At 42.3% G+C, this 16,819-nt stretch overlaps 2 protein-coding genes across 5 annotated transcripts in view; one reads left to right on the top strand and one right to left on the bottom strand.

Annotated features, from left to right (window-relative positions):
* Nucleotides 1-3,202: 3,202 nt before the first annotated feature.
* foxn4 (forkhead box N4) lies at nucleotides 3,203-13,746 on the top strand. 2 transcript variants are annotated; one of them, XM_024003348.2, is made up of 10 exons: nucleotides 3,203-4,093; nucleotides 4,823-4,923; nucleotides 7,855-8,039; nucleotides 8,527-8,639; nucleotides 8,773-8,883; nucleotides 9,269-9,336; nucleotides 9,573-9,669; nucleotides 9,917-10,124; nucleotides 10,539-10,934; nucleotides 11,084-13,746. In XM_024003348.2, the coding sequence occupies exons 2-10, from the start codon at nucleotides 4,844-4,846 to the stop codon at nucleotides 11,341-11,343; spliced, it is 1,518 nt and encodes a 505-aa protein (XP_023859116.1). In that variant the 5' UTR covers nucleotides 3,203-4,093; nucleotides 4,823-4,843; the 3' UTR covers nucleotides 11,344-13,746. The 2 variants fall into 2 exon arrangements, with proteins under 2 accessions (XP_023859116.1, XP_023859115.1); XM_024003347.2 differs by having other exon boundaries at nucleotides 3,205-4,093; nucleotides 9,209-9,336.
* Nucleotides 13,747-13,779: 33 nt separating this feature from the next.
* Nucleotides 13,780-16,819, bottom strand: part of LOC111974209 (acetyl-CoA carboxylase 2-like) — a 64,633-nt gene continuing 61,593 nt past the window's right edge. For all 3 annotated transcript variants that reach the window (XM_024001860.2, XM_024001857.2, XM_024001858.2), the window contains 3 exons: nucleotides 16,521-16,691; nucleotides 16,146-16,282; nucleotides 13,780-16,005 (listed from right to left, as the gene is read on the bottom strand). In XM_024001860.2, coding sequence (XP_023857628.1) covers nucleotides 15,879-16,005; nucleotides 16,146-16,282; nucleotides 16,521-16,691 — 435 coding nt within the window. In that variant the 3' untranslated portion in view covers nucleotides 13,780-15,878. The remainder of the gene's footprint in view (nucleotides 16,006-16,145; nucleotides 16,283-16,520; nucleotides 16,692-16,819) is intronic.

Below are 16,819 nucleotides of genomic sequence, written 5' to 3'. Positions count from 1 at the left end.
CATTCTTGATGTTACCCTTCTAAAGGCAGTGACAGAACACTTAGCCAATCACGGTGCAATACTGAGCCAATCACAGTACAATGCTCCTATTTTCTGCTAGCCTGCGACACAGCCTGGAATCGAACCAGGATCTGTAGTGACACAGCTAGCACTGCAATGCCTTAAACCGCTGCGCCACTCTGGAGGCTATTTAGCAGATGCTCTTTTAAAGAGCGACTGACAGTCGTGAGTGCATACATTTTCGTACTGGACCCTGTGGGAATCGAACCCACAACTCTGGCATCACCGGTGAATGAGATGGAGACTTTTTATCCATTTACCCTCTAAGCCAGTTGTTTTCAAACCTCTCCTCAGGGACCCCAACTGTTCCATGTATTTGATCTATTCCAGAGCTAGCACACCTGATTCAACTTGTCAACTAATCATCAAGCCTTTGACTAGGTCAATCAGGTGAGCTAGTTCATGGCTACAACAAAATTGTGAAACGTCTTGGGGTCCCTGAGGTTTAAGAAACACTGCTAAACCAGTGTTTGTTAATCCAGGTTCGGGGGACCCAAAGGAGTGCACATGTATGTTTTTGCCCGAGCACTACACACCTAATTCAAATCATGGCAAAAACTACAATGTGCAACCCTTTGGTTCCCCAGGACCAGGAGGAAGAAACACTGCTCTGAGCCTATGAAAAGGGCCATCCTCCCCAAAGAACACACCCAATTGGTCTTGACCCGGGTCACACAAAGATCAACCCCATTGATTTCTCTAAACCTGAAAGATGGAGGGTGTGTGATCTCCCAATACAATAGCACTGTGACAGAGGAACTGAAGCAACTTTCAGATGTTAGGTCCATGCAGCAGCCTCTCAGAGAACCGTCATCATCTGCCATGTCAAATAGAAGAGGGATTGAATCGGCAGGAGAGAATTTAGATCAAGCCTGTCTGAGTCGCCCCTGCAGTTCAACCTCTTCACTGCTCCCTCTCTGTCTGATGCTAAACAGCTAGCTGCCTGTGTTGGAGCATCTTGAGAGCAGACTGGTTCAAAGTCAATACATAATAGTGCTTGTTTCGTGTCCTCCTTACCATAAACCGTTACAACTTCATTGCCAGTCCTGAAGTAATCCATCTTTGCTCTCTCTGGACCATTGTAGAACAGTAGAATGGATGGACTAGTGGCTGTCACTTTTGATAACTCTTTTTGGTGTTTTTGTCTTTTCATAATTAAGAATGAATATGAGTATAATGTCATGATAGCATCTTGTAATGTCTAATTGGGTGTACTGATAGAGTCTAGAGATGTCCAGTCACCCACCTTTTTTTTCATCTTCAATGGTCAGAGCAGACACTGATGTCTACCTACTGGAGTGTCCAGGATTTGTAGATACTCCACAAACATTTCCATTACAACAAATGTGTAAACATCAATATGTGTTGATGGAACCGTGGTTCAATGGTCAAATCCCACTGTTTCCCCATTATTCCTGGACAAAGGCACGAGAGGGAATGTCATCACTGTGTTCTCTGAACAGGGAGTTGTTTACTGGGACATCCTTTTCTGATGCAGACAGTGGTGACTACTTGTGTAGGGGGAACTAGTGATCTGGATCCATATTATTAAAGCATCTCAGACTAGGAGTGCTGATCTAGGATAAAGTCCCCCCAGTCTATGCACTCCTGCTCTGAGACACTTTATGAATATGGGCCCTGGTTTTTATTTTATTTATTTCACCTTTATTTAACCAGGTAGGCTAGTTGAGAACAAGTTCTCATTTGCAACTGCGACCTGGCCAAGATAAAGCAAAGCAGTTTGACACATACAACAACACAGAGTTACACATGGAATAAACAAACATACAATCAATAATAGAGTAGAAAAATCTATATACAGCATGTGCAAATGAGGTAGGATAAGAGAGGTAAGGCAATAAATAGGCCAGGGTGGTGAAGTAATTACAATATAGCAATTAAACACTGGAATGGTAGAATGTGCAGAAGATTAATGTGCAAGTAGAGATACTGGGGTGCAAAGGAGCAAGATAAATAAATACAGTATGGGGATGAGGTAGATTGGATGGGCTATTTACAGATGGGCTATGTACAGGTGCAGTGATCTGTGAGCTGCTCTGACAGCTGGTGCTTAAAGCTCGTGAGGGAGGTATGAGTCTGATTTTTGCAGTTCGTTCCAGTCATTGGCAGCAGAGAACTGGAAGGAGGTTGATTGCCTTGGCTGTACTTTATGTCACACACTCCAATCCTTTATCATTATAATGTAACTAATGTAACCACTTCTGAAATCTGTTGAGAGAGCCCTGTCACAGTCAAAATGACATCAGCCTGTAAACACACAATCAGAACTCTAAATGTTTTGTTACATTTACCACTGTGACACTACAGTACATTTGAGTACTTTTCCCCCCATTTTCTCAATTATTTCCCTCCACATATTTTTTCCTCTCTCTGAACGTAATAATATGCAGTTAACATAATAAGCCGTTAACCTTGTTTCATATTTTTGCAAGAGCCATAGGAAGACAATAGGATGGTCAGACTTTCTTTTACTAAATATTTATGGCGCAGTGAAGGGAGTTGTGGTCCCTCGGCAAATTATCTAAGTAGAGCCATGTGAATAATACAGTGTAACCCCACGGGCTCTAGGACTTAGATTTTCTGGATCTTTGGGGAAGGTCTTATTTTGTCAGTTACGTTCATGCATGTAATCATCGATTGTGTCCATTGCGGCAGCATGATTTACCATCTGTGGTGTCCCATGGGTTGACACTGCTTTCATTGGCTCTATCCCCACAGACATGTGTTAATTTCCGGTTGTGAATTTTTCTTAGATGTTTCTCAAATTCTAGTTGTTTATGTGAACGTGGACAACAGATTTTAAATTTGGCACACCCACAAAAATAACAGTGAAGTAGACAACTTTTCCACCTTTCCTAAGCAGTTGTCTTTAGCAGTTTAGCCCATAAGAGCCCATTGCTTCCAATTTATATTGTCACCAAAAGTAGGCTAAGATTGAAGTCGAAATACTGTGTCCCATAACACAGGTTGACATCACCAGCTCAAATCTCTTCTGACAAGTGACAACTTTTCAGCCCTGTTGTTTCCTTGGCTCATGTACCCTTTACCTCCCCTGCGCGCCTTCCAGACTATTTTTCCCGCTGTTGTGCGGAGAAAGACGCGGGTGCAGCGGCGGGGAAACAAATTGTCTACAAGCACTCGCCTTTTAATTCACATTCATTCCGTTTCAGACGCTAACAAGCAGCGATAGACACAATCAGAGTCGAAGGTCTCTAATAATTACTATGTTGGAATACTTGAAAACTGGAACTTGGGAGGAATGGACATTATATCGAAGGGAAATTGTATAGGGTACAAATACGCTATAGGACTACATATTTCTTAAGCAGTTATTCCTCTTATTTTTTATTTAAATTAATTTGTTTTAATTTGTAGCGCTGATTTCAAATTAATACTGGGCAAAGTGATGTATTAATGTTGTGTATTGTAGGCTACAGCGACGCATCTAAAGCGCACCTGCACCTCGATCTTGACCAAACAATTTATTTTAGCTAACAGAAAGTATCACACAAGTATGCTACCATATGTCGCCGTACAATGAGAATTGTCAACTATATTGGATAGAGACTGGGTGGCTACAGCTATAGAGTGGTTTATTGTTTTGAAACCATCCTTTCTCAAATTCGTCATTGTCCATGGATAGCCTACTGTTTATCCAGAAACTCCACAATCACAGTAATTAAAGGAAGTACTAGCCTAGGTGTAAATATAAAAAGTGAGATCAGACTGCATATTTTTTTTGTCCATTCGGATGGTGTACTGTCTTCCACGGGAGTCTGTTACAAGTTGTTGTTACATTGGCAGCAGCTGTCAAACCTTTGGGATCCTGCCCTTTGAGCAACAACGGGCTCCGTTAAGGTAGGTAGGCCTATTGCGCATGACAGTGTGCTGGACAGCTCCAGAGAGGGAAATTTAAAAACGGTTTTTCGGAAACAAGTGCAGCACAGTGAAAACACAGTAGACTACACGGACTCGTCAACAACTAACATTTTCTGCAGATTATCCTGAACAGGTAAGATTTAATTTTTTCCGGTATGACAAGGATGAATGTCAGCAAATAGTTATGATACTTTGAGTGAGAGGGGATTATTTAAATTAGAGAACTTTTCATTTTTGTGTCATTGTTATTTCAGAAAGGGTGGGAAACGCTGCTATATTTTGGGATTGCACAAAAAGTAGTTTTTTTTTATCAGTAAAAAAAGGTTAATAAATAACCTTGTCAATTGTAATGCTTATTAAAAAGCAATCCATTTGACTTCTCTATTGTAAAACATCAATGTTATATTATTTTGAAGCATAGGCCTACATATAATACCCCTGTAACTTGTGTATAAAAACATTGTTTGTTGTCTATTTTAATTTGCAATTGTTATGTTTTTTCCATGATAGCTGATATGATTGTCATTAGCTTATATCATTATTGTTATTAACTGGTCATAATCAGATTCAGATTTTTTTTAAATAGTGCATTCATTGTAACCTATATGATTAATGTAGTACATAATACTATATAATACACAATATAAATACTTTTTTTCCTCCATAAGTAGTCTGTTTGATGTGCTAATATTTTATTTATCTGAAGGTCATTATAATAGCCTATATAATGAGTAGACAAAACAAGGAAACAAAATTAAAATGGTTAGGTCAGTAAAAAAAAAGAAAAAAAGGTCTAGACCTAAATGACATCAAGTATTGAAGCCTAGATGTCTTATGCAGAGGCACTTTTTCCTTGTTGCAGCATTATCAAATATCCCAGGAAATGATAGAAAGTGGAATTACATCCAGGATGTCAGGAGTTCTAGAAAATTCAGGTCATCATCCCTCTCCACAAGATTACAGGTAAGACTGGATTTGTGAATTGCAATGATAAGCTTTTTGATCAAAGTTGTATCTTTGTAAAGTTGGCTCCACTTAACAAAAAAAATGCAAATATGATTCAAAAGGTTTAGGTATAAGGATAACTCCAATATATATTTTCCCAAATCTCCCTATACTGTAGTTTTAATCCAACGGTAGATGGACAGCTCTTTCAGTGAAGGGAGGTGGTGTATGAAAAAGGGGAAGAAAAAAACACTACCTAAGAATAAATGATTTTGTCTGAATGGATCTGTCAGAAACCATCAGCTCTGTTTACACTCCCGCTGCCGGCACACAGTGAGACTGAGCCTCTTGGTCCGCCGGCTCCAAGGGGGAGATGGGGCTCTCCGGGTCACTAGCGAGGAGAAGTGGCTCTCAATTAGGAGGAGGTGGGAGTGGGGTCTGTGTAGTATTGAACCTCTGGGAAAGCTTGTGCGGCTTGTGCTAGACGGGGGACACTATAGACCAGCATGCCGTGCCTCGTTGAACATGCTCTTTATTGTGGGTTAAGTGGGGGTGTATAGGGAAGAGGCATCCTAATTGCTGTAAAAATATTTAGGGTGATTGGCCTAGGCCTAGAGATGCTTGTGAGATTTTCAGGCAAAAATTAAAAAGCATTAAGAATGTGTTTTACATATAAAATGTATTATAGGCTATGACTGTTTCCAATCAAGTTTAAATGTTTTGATCAAATCCCACTAATCGTTGAAGGGATATTTATGTTCTCAAATACAACCTAACATGTTTTTTGTACCTTGGCTGTAGTCAATTCCTCATTCATTTAGAAATGTCTGCCAAAACACCATACAAACACCCAAATCCTTTATTACAAATGTACCCTTTCTGAAGGTCGTGTCTACATTAGATTTTTGAAAAGTCACGTTATCATGTTATAGGCCTAATTCACTTTCAGATTTTGCTTTGATGCAACTCAATGACAACATTCAAAAGTGGATTGAACCCCAATAAAGTTCAGACATGTCCTTCCGGAAAGGATACTGCTGTAATATGAGTTGGATTGGTCTGTTTGTAAGGTGTTTTAGACATATTTCAGAATGAATGGAACCCTATGTTAATACTGACAAAACACAATGACTATCAAATACCTAAGTAAAAGAAACCAAATACATATCCAAAAAAGTGTCTTGGGGATCTGACTACAGCCAAGGTAAATGGCAGATCATGTTAGGTTGTATTGAGTTGAACATCCCTTAATAAGACCAAAATAGTAATCTTGTTGGTATATGCTTCCATTGGAACTAGTGCTCTCTAAAATGCGTTTTACCTATTTGGATTAAGCCTTAACTCAGGGTTACAGGTGGTGAGGCATATATTTGTAGTTTTTTTGTGTGTGTGTTTTTTTAAGAGAGAAAACATGCGTGTGTGTGTGCATGTATGTAGGCATGTGTGCATGTGTCTTTTTGGGGGGTAGAGGGAGCTCATACTACAAATCTCAAGTAGAAATAGGTGTCTGTGGAGGTGCCTGTGGTGTACAGTTTCACAGGAGCGTCTGTCACTCTGCTTTGAAAGAGACGGTTATTCACAAGCCTTTACTAGCACATGCAGTCAAGGTGTCCAAAGCCTTGTGCCAAGGCAAAGCGCTGGATGAAATGTCATTTATTCAGGTGACAGGCTGAGTGAGCAGTGTGGCCTGACCTCCATCAACCCCACCCTCCTCCCTCAGTCCCCTAGGGCCCCGTCTACTGGCCTTCTGGGTGGAGGGAGGGGGGACAGTGTGAGGGGAGAGGGTGGAAAGGGACAGGCAAGCAGATGGCATCCTATTTGTCCCTCTTGTGTGAGGGCTGTCATTCCAACAGATTAATGCAAGGGCTGGTAAAAAAAAAAAAGGGCAGACAATCAAGGAAGGGTCTGGGTGGAAACAATAGAGCCACGTGCCACTGGACAGATTTGTCGTTTGGGACACAATAGGTGATAATTTTTCAATAGACAAGGCCAACTGTTGCAGAGCGACATGTGCCGCTCTCCCATATTTTCAAATGATCTCATGCGCTGTTTACTTATGATTCAGCCAATGGGTAGAGGGAGATTGTAGTCACCTGATGTAGGGGTGATTTTGTTTGCAGTTGGGGTGGGGTGGGGAGCGGGGGATCCTACAGTCTCCAGACCCACAAAGTAACTGAATAGTGAGTGTCGTCATAGCGACCCCAATTACTGAACTATTCTACAGTAAGTGTGTGGAGAGACGACTGGAGAGGATTCTTCTCTTTTCTCCCTGCAGAGCCCTCCTGTCTTAAAAGAAATAATGAGCAAAAGCTGATTGGCACCCTATGCCCCGATTAAGCAGAAATTAAGCAGTACATTAACCAATAATGTACGCAGGTATGGGAATTAATTGTTGACAACTTAATCATTAGGTGGTGGTTATGTTGCAAATCTAGTGATCACTTATTTTTATTTGTATTTCCCAAAACTCAGGAAGTAGATCATAGATCAAGGTCATAAACAAGTTACTGAAGAGGGATTAATAATAACGAGAATGTTGGCTTTTTATACATAATGTTACTATTACAGTAATTAGCTAATCAAATAGCACTCTATAATATACTTGTGGTAAATCCCAGATAAGATTATACTCCTGGATTATGATTCATTTTCACTTCTCCCAATCCAATGTTGGATGCATTACTTTAGGTTTAATGGAATACATGTCTGTTCAGTCAGTGTCCTATTTATTTGCCCTAGATATAACCAGACCTGAATAGTATGAATACTATTTATAAAGCTGGTACTTACACATTTGTTTTGGGGTTTGTACTTTTGGGATTATTATTTTTTGCTTCCATGGCAACAATGATTTCAACTAGTATTTGAACCCAGGTCTGGATATATCCTTCAGTTGTATGCTAGGCTGTGTATATGAGTGGTTGTGTTGCTTGTGGCCCATCCCTGCAGACTTCTGACCACAGACCCCTCCCAGCTACAAGAGGATCTCCCTGGGGAACTGCAGTCTCTGTCATGGCTCACATCTGTAGATGTTCCCCGGCTGCAGCAGATGGCCGATGGTCGCGGTGGTGGCGGAGGAGACTTCAACGGGCCTTCCCAGGGGCAGGGGGGCAGCCTGCTTGAGCAGCAGACAGGTGAGACACACAAAAACACACACACACGCCAATTGGGGGAGCCTGCACCATTTCAAATCCACACACACGCTCTGATTGGATAGTTCAGGAGTGCTTCTGGGCTCTGATGCTGAAGAGGACAAATTGATCAAAATGATTACAGTTGGAAACATAACTGCCAACCTGGCTAATGAGACTGGCAAGACCAATAGAATGATTAAAGTACAGTATAAGGGGATATAGACCTGGGCCTATACTGATACTTGATAGGGCCATGGACCCTGTCTTAATGCTTTACAAATGCATCCTTCCTTCTTATCTTCCTTGAAGCACAATCATGTATCCGAATACTTAAATTGGTGAACGTAATAGGGTGGTAGCCTTGCTCAGCCCTATCCAATCACTTGTGCTTACCTGGAGGAAGGATGCATTTCTAAAGTATTGGAACAGGGCCGATGTGTGGAGATTGAAGACTGACCTGGATTTTGTACTGCTTCCTTCCTCACAGCTCAACTGAACAGCATGACCATGGCAGGGGGACAGGGAGCCATGATCCACCTACAGAGCAACATGCAGCACAGCCCCCTGGGAATTAACGTCATCACCGCCCACAGCGGAAATGTAAGTTATGCATCCTGACATTAAAAAAGACATATATGATTTATCCAAACTGTTTTATTAATCAGTGCTTATTCTCTAGTTAAATGAAATCATATAGTAAATATACTAAAGTTGCCCTGGGTCTATTCCACAGATGTCTCCATTCTCCATGAATGGGCAGCCCTCCCCGGTGTACCAATGCCCTGCCTCTGCCTACCAACCTACAGCCCAACAAGTTTTCACTCTGACCCAGGCTAGCCAGCAGGTAACTACGTCATCCCTACAACTGGGCTGTGGATACAGTTTGTGAATTAGACATGAATTGTTACATATAGTTACATAGTATTGTTAGAGTATTTAGTAAATGACAATGTAACAACCTATTAATACAGTATTGTTAGCGTAAATACAGTGTTACTACATGGGTATATGAGCAACTTAATGTAGTGTTAGAGATTATTCTATGAGTTTATGGCCTACTGCTGATTAAGGGTTTGATGTTTATATGGCATTAATTAAAACACAATTTTTATTTAAAATAAATAATATACATTACAAATATTCTAGATTGTTCTCTCATTTTCTCTCAGTGTTCTCCTGCTGGGTTCTATAGCAATGTCTCCTTCAACAACCAAAACCTGTTCACACAGCCGCGCCTGGCTCCACAAAACCAGGACCTACAGCCCAAGTCTTTCCCCAAGCCCATCTACTCCTACAGGTAAGCCTCCCCTGGGCCAAGGGGCATTACAGTAGTATTGTATTGCCCGGGTCATGTTCACTAGGGCACACAAAGGAAAATTACAAGTTCAGTAGTTCCCCGTTTAAGTCCATTTTCTTCCCTTTGGTGCCTAATGAACAACACCCTGGTCTAATTATCAACCATATGTAATGTATTTACTTCCTAGATTTATAACTAAATGGTAATATTGTCTTTCTACTTTGATCCATCCTCAGCTGTTTGATTGCTATGGCTCTGAAGAACAGCAAGACGGGCAGTCTCCCTGTCAGCGAGATCTACAGCTTTATGAAGGAGCATTTCCCCTACTTTAAGGTAAGACTTGAGCAGATCCTCTAAGGGCTGGTTTCTCGGACCCAGTTTAAGCCTAACCCTGGAATAAAAAGCATGCTCAATGAAGAATCACCATTGAACATGCTTTTTAGTCCAGGACCGGGTCCAGAAAACTGGCCTAATATTCAATAGGGATTGGGGAAGCAGATATGTTGCATGGAAGTTAGCATTGTGTTTAGTAAGTCGTTTAAATGTCTCCTTCCTCTCCTTGGGGTTGTTTTCCCTGTAGACAGCACCAGACGGATGGAAGAACTCAGTCCGACACAACCTGTCTCTAAACAAGTGCTTTGAGAAGGTGGAGAACAAAATGAGCGGCTCCTCACGTAAGGGCTGCCTCTGGGCCCTGAACCCGGCCAAGATCGACAAGATGGAGGAGGAGATGCAGAAGTGGAAGCGCAAGGACCTGCCAGCCATCCGTCGCAGCATGGCCAACCCAGGTGAGACCACAGGGCTGACTGAGGTCTATTCACACACAACCTGGATCCTGTTCAATAGGCACAAAATAGAGGAAAAGGGACTGAAACCGGGAGGAACAACCTGAACTCATTTTTGTTATCCTTTGCAAAATGTTTTTGAAAGATTCTGTGTGCTCTATTGAACACGGCCCATCAATGAAGAACACAACTCTCCACCAATGAAGATGATTATTCCCCCTCAGTTTTATATGTCTATATGGCAACTGTCACAGCTACAGTACAGTTGGTTATGTTCCAATTGACACTAATATGCTACATTTCTGTGGTCTGCGATAAGCAGTATTACAGAGAAAGAATCTGCTAAGTTTGTTTTAAATGGACAGTTATCAGTCTGTCATCAGCTGCTAATCTGCACTGTTTTTCTCTCTCTGTCAGATGAGTTGGACAAGCTGATCACGGACCGCCCAGAGAGCTGCAGACGAAAGCCCATGGACCCCGGGATGACCCGTCTCCCCAGCTGTCCGTCCGGCCTAACCCTGCCTGTCCCAGGCCAGATGCAACCCCAGCCCGTGGTCACCCTGTCCCTGCAGTGCCTGCCCATGCACCAGCACCACCAGCTTCATGCCCAGCTCCAGGCCAATGCCCAGGCCAGGCTGGCCTCGGTATCCCCCGCCCATAAACCCCCCCTCCACACCGTTCCTGACCTCTCCCACAGCCCTCTCTCCACCGAGCATCCCGGCAAGCAGCCTCATGACTTCTACAGTCTCCACGGTGACGTCAACGCAGAGGTGGACGCACTGGACCCCAGCATCATGGACTTCGCTCTACAAGGTGGGTAGCTATAGCACCTAGTCACAACATGATATACTAATTGAACAATCCTCAAACCAATGTTACTTGCACTGGAGTTGGCCATTTTCTTGTCTCTTAGAAGCAGTGATGACCATTGACGTGACAAAATGAGTTCCTTCTGTCCTCAGGTAACCTGTGGGAGGAGATGAAAGACGACAGCTTTAACCTGGAAGCGTTGGGCACCTTCAGTAACTCTCCCCTGCGTTTGTCTGACTGTGACCTGGGCGCCATGACCGGCAGCCTCCCTCCTGTCTCCAGTGGAGGCAGCATGCCCTTCTCAGACCTGCAGGCGACAGGACTGTTCAGCTCATATGCCGCCCTGGACGCCCTCTCCTCCCAGTACATGGGCACGCCAGGCAACAGCAAGCCCATCACCGCCCTGCTTTAATGAAAACATCCCCACCACAGAGTGGAAGTCAAAGATAGAGCTGTACTGATGCATCACCAACAGAATCAAAATACCTTATTTTGTTTTGCACAGTGGCTCTACTTGTCGAGCTCACTCCTGGCACCAAAAACCCCCCCACATCTTCTTTGACTGAAAAGCGTGAACCCTCATTGGTTTTCTCTGTCCACAATGACAGTGTAACTTGTGTTGCCATCCCCAAGCCACTACTTCAGATGTGAGAAAGAGGTCCGTTTGGAGACTGATTTGATAAAAATAATTTTAAAACCACACACAATACAGGGTCTTCGGAAAGTATTCAGACCCCTTGACTTTTCCCACAATTTGTTACGTTACAGCCTTATTCTAAAATTGATTAAATCAGTCTACACACAATACCCCATAATGACAAAACAAAAACAGGTTTTGGGAAAATGTAGCTAATTAAAAGAATAAATAAATGGAAATATCACATTTACATAAATATTCAGACCCTTTACTCAGGACTTTGTTGAAGCACCTTAGGCAGCGATTACAGCATCGAGTCGTCTTGGGTATGACGCTACAAGCTTGGCACACCTGTATTTGGGTAGTTTCTCCCATTCTTCTCTGCAGATCCTCTCAAGCTGTCAGGTTGGATGGGGAGCGTCGCTGAGCTCTTTTCAGGTTTCTCCAGAGAGGTTGGATCGGGTTCAAGTCCGGGCTCTGGCTGGGCCACTCAAGGACATTCAGAGACTTGCCCCGAAGCCACTCCTGCATTGTCTTGGCTGTGTGCTTAGGGTCATTGTCATGTTGGAAGGTGGACCTTCACCCCAGTATGAGGTCCTGAGCGCTCTGGAGCAGGTTTTCATCAAGGATTTCTCTGTACTTTGCTCCGTTCATCTTTCCCTAGATCCTGACAAGTCTCCCAGTCCCTGCTGCTGAAAAATATCCCCACAGCATGATGCTGCCACCACCGTGCTTCACCATAGGGATGGTGCCAGGTTTCCTCCAGACGTGACGCTTGGCATTCAGGCCAATCTTGGTTTCATCAGACCAGACAATCTTGTTGAGAGTCTTTAGGTGCCTTTTGGTAAACGGGCTGTCATGTGCCCTTTCACTGAGAAGTGGCATCCGTCTGGCCACTCTACCATAAAGGCCTGATTGGTGGAGTGCTACATAGATGGCTGTCCTTCTGGAAGGTTCTCCCATCTCCACAGAGGAACTCTAGAGCTCTGTCAGAGTGACTATTGGGTTCTTGGTCACCTCCCTGACCAAGGCCCTTCTCCCCCGATTGCTCAGTTTAGCCGTGCGGCCAGCTCTAGGAATAATCTTGGTGGTTCCAAACTTCTTCCATTTAAGAATGATGGAGGCCACTGTGTTCTTGGGGATTTTCAATGCTGCAGAAATGTTTTGGTACCCTTCCCTTGTTCTGTGCCTCGACACTATCCTGTCTCGGAGCTCTACAGACAATTCCTTCGCTTGTTTTTTGCCAAAAAACAGTTCTTATCAACTGTGGGACCTTATATGGACAGGTGTGTGCCTTTCCAAATCATGTCCAATCAATTGAATTTACCACAGGTGGACTCCAATCAAGTTGTAGAAAAATCTCAAGGATGATTAATGGAAACAGGATGCACCTGAGCTCAATTTCAAGTCTCATAGCAAAAGGTCTTAATACTTATGTAAATAAGGTATCTTTTTTTTTTTTTATACATTTGCAAAAAAATCTTAAACCTGTTTTCGCTTTGTCATTATGGGGTATTGAGTGTAGATTGCTGAAAAAATTATAATATTTAATACATTTTAGAATAAGGCTGTAACGTAACAAAATGTAGAAAAAGTCAAGGGGTCGGAAAACTTTCCGAAGGTACTGTGTACTGTAAGCAAGAGGAGTAACCAATGGCGGCTAAGAGGGAAACTCAAATTAGGAGCAAATTGACTAAAATATACCGGCATCTCTGGTGGAACTTTGCCAAGCAAAGACTCAAGAGCTGTGCTACCCTGTAGTACACCAACTACTAACTTACCATCTGCTAGTTATTGTACCATTGGCATTCCTGTGTTTGTCAGCCTTACCATGATATTGTTAAGTTCCCTGTTCTTTATCTGTTGTCTGTATCATCTTAGGAAGTATTACTGTGATGTTTTATTTATATTGGAGAAAGGGAGGAATTTATCAAACACGGTTTACTGTATATATTTGTATGTTTCAAATCCCTTCTATCTCCACGGAAAAGCTTTAGTTTCTTAAACAGTATTTACCCATACATTCCAAAACAGGTCAGCATTGGAAAATATGCTAAAATCAGTCAAATTCTGAATTCATCATTGAAGTATTCACATGATTTTTTATGACTAAAGGCTGTCAGGCTACATGTACTTTAAAATTACACAAAAACAATAAAATCACAATGGGTAAATCAGTTTCAGTTTCGTGCTGAAAATAGATTCATTACATTTATTTACTTTACCTCCTATTAGGGTTACATACACAAAATAGCAGATATTTTATATATATTATTGACACAATTTCAAATGGATATCTGATATTTTGTTGAAGGCAACAGCAGGAGAATAGCTTGGGGTCTCTCGGTTACAATTTTGTCATTTATCCATTGTACTGTTGTCTGCCCCTGTTCACCTGAGTTTAAGCAACAATCAGAATTATATTAAACACAATGAAAACATGTACACGTATTCATATCACATACAAAAAGATAGCATAAATCCTGATCTTCTTTAGGTGTCCATTTGTTCCAAATGAGCACCATACAAATACTAAGGGTGTGATTTATCTACTGGCATTTAGATTGTTCAGCCAGACTACACACCATGTATACACCATCAATAACCAGGTTTCCATCCAACCTTTTTATGCGAGTAAAGTACATGTTGGATAAAAAAGGTGACAACAGGCCTGACGCAAATTTGTAGGTAAACTTCACAAATGTCGACAAAACAAAATACAGGGTTATTATAAAGTGGGTTATTTTTGTGTCGGTAAAATGTATTATGTGAGAAACGGCGGTGAAAATGCCTTTATGCGAAAATATTGCTATAATAACCATCATATCAAAGTAAACTTGGATTCACGTGATGACATGTTGTGTCGTCCTCACACTAGACTCTTTGGGAAAGCATGCAGTTAATTAGGCTACAGATTAAATAAATGATGAACTTCACAGGGTGGTGAAAGTGCACGGTGATGAGCTTGATGCTACTTTCCTATAAATATCGAGGGTCTTATTCTGGTGACATGATAGTCAATGATTGGCTGCTGTTTGACAAATCAAAATAATCTCGCTCATTTTGTCCATAATAATCTCATGTAGGCTAGCCTACCTGCACTGTATATCTGCGAGTTGTTGGCTAACATGCAAATTATTCGACCCGAATGAGCACATTCGCTATATAACAAAAAAAAGTGAGAAAACCATCAGTAAAGTTGAAAATCCGACAGAAACCCATTTAACTTGTATTTCTTTTTTTGGGGGGTAAATGGGAATTTAACAGCAAAAGTAATTTTTTTGTGCATACCTCATCACGCAGAGCCTTTTATCCACAACAAGTCAATTTGATGTTAACACATCTCTGGTGGGAAAATGCACATGCTGAGAATATTGGCATGAAAATCTGTCGCCAATTGGATGGAAACCTAGCAATTGACAACAAAAAAATACAAATAAAATGACTCAGGAAAAACACAGGTGTATTTCTAATTCAGTCAAACACCAATAATACAAAGAAAGAAATTCAAGGGCACAAGAATAAACACTGGTGGTAACATTAAGTACAAAAAAATTGCACACGGTTAGGCTTTTAAAGACTACACTGACTTAAAACTAACCTTTGGTTTAATTAGGGAAAGAAAACAGAAAATTCCTCTTCGTACAGTATGTCGTACATTCAGAGGATAGCAATGAGAATCTTTATTAGAATACTGACAAAGGCCCATGGTTCAATCCATTCAATTAATGTTTTTAGATGTTACATTTTTGAAACAAATGGGTTTTCCCATCCTATTGATAATGTGAATTTGAAATGCCAGCAAGTAGTGGTGGTTCCCTCTGATCACAGCAATGTCAACCGCTACATGGAACCAGACCGTTTTGTTTGCCTGCTTGTAGTGTCAGGTGGGTGGGGTTTGTACCTTTGATCATTTTCTATTGGTTCCATTGGAACAGGCAAGCTCAAACAAGCTCAAATACAGTATTTGAAATGATCTGAGATAGTATTTGAACCCAGGCCTGCTTGGAACATCCTAAACATGTCCAATCACAGCATGTAGTACATGTGCAGTATATAGTGGCAGGGTGAATCTCTGCTGTGCCTGGTTACAGTGTGTGAGTAGCACTAACTAGCCCTAACCCTGAGAATAAGACAAGCTTTAGTCTTCTTAGCTTTATTAGCTCACCTGATTACAACAGAAAGTAGGATGCACTGGAGAAGATGCTGGCCCTAGGGTCCACACGTCTACTTCTCTAGTCTCTCTCGTATGGTACAACTACACGGATGTCTTGTGTAAGGCATCAGGCAGCTCAGCTCAGACCTAGAGTTTAACTGGGAGCCGTGCCGTCCATCGTGGCCAGCAGGTGGGAAATCTTGGCCCTCTGGGACGGAGTGATGGTCTGGCTCATGTGGATGATGCAGTCCATGGTCAACTCAGGATTGGCTTGCACCAGGCTGGAATAACAGACACAGTATACACAATAGGATTACTGGTAGTTGCTAGCATATACACACAGTACATTCAAGTGCATGCGTGTGTGTATATTATATATATACACACACACACACACACATGCGCGTGTGTGTGTGTGTACCTGCGGATGTGTTTTAAGGCGTGGTCCCTCTTCAGGTACTTGATGTTCTCTCTGATGGCTGATCGTGTGCCGTCCTCTTTGGTCAAATGTTTCTCCAGCCACTCCACCACCGCTTTGTTGTGGTCCCAAAGGTACGCCTGGAAATGAGGCACAGAATCTCACTCTAAAACACTTCTACACACAATGGATTGGAGTGAAATAGATTGGTGTCTCCCACGCAGTAAACCAACATCTTAAACATATGGACCAAAAATAACTCCTTATGGTCAGAGGGTGACAATTAGGATTACATGTTTCAGACAGGGCTGCTACACTATAATAGCATAACACCACTTGTATGACATGAACGGAGACATTAAGTTGTGACGTCCATACCTGGACTGTTCCCTCAGTCTCCACAAACCAGCGGCGCAGCATGGACTGGATGTGTCCGTCACTCAGCTCTGGGTTGGCCTGCAGGACCTCACACTTCACCACGCCCTCCAGCAGGAGGCGCCGCAGACGCCAGTAGAAGAAGCTCCGCACGTTCTTCCAGTCCAGGATGTCCTGCATGTGACCACCGGGTTACACAGACCACCCCCGGGTTACACAGACCAACCACCGGGTTACACAGACCAACCACCGGGTTACACAGACCAACCACCGGGTTACACAGACCAACCACCGGGTTACAC

This window comes from Salvelinus sp. IW2-2015, linkage group LG15, assembly GCF_002910315.2.
Source record: "Salvelinus sp. IW2-2015 linkage group LG15, ASM291031v2, whole genome shotgun sequence".
In the NCBI taxonomy this organism is placed as follows: Eukaryota; Metazoa; Chordata; class Actinopteri; order Salmoniformes; family Salmonidae; genus Salvelinus; species Salvelinus sp. IW2-2015.
The sequence above is the reverse complement of the archived record's forward strand: the minus strand, read 5'-3'. Positions and strand labels throughout refer to the sequence as shown.

Excerpts from the sequence above, each read along its gene's own strand:
- foxn4 (XM_024003347.2), top strand. The coding sequence starts at position 4,844 with ATGATAGAAAGTGGAATTACATCCAGGATGTCAGGAGTTCTAGAAAAT. Across the intron at positions 9,337-9,572 it reads AAGCCCATCTACTCCTACAG|CTGTTTGATTGCTATGGCTC; the intron begins GTAAGCCTCCCC and ends ATCCATCCTCAG. Across the intron at positions 9,670-9,916 it reads AGCATTTCCCCTACTTTAAG|ACAGCACCAGACGGATGGAA; the intron begins GTAAGACTTGAG and ends TTTTCCCTGTAG.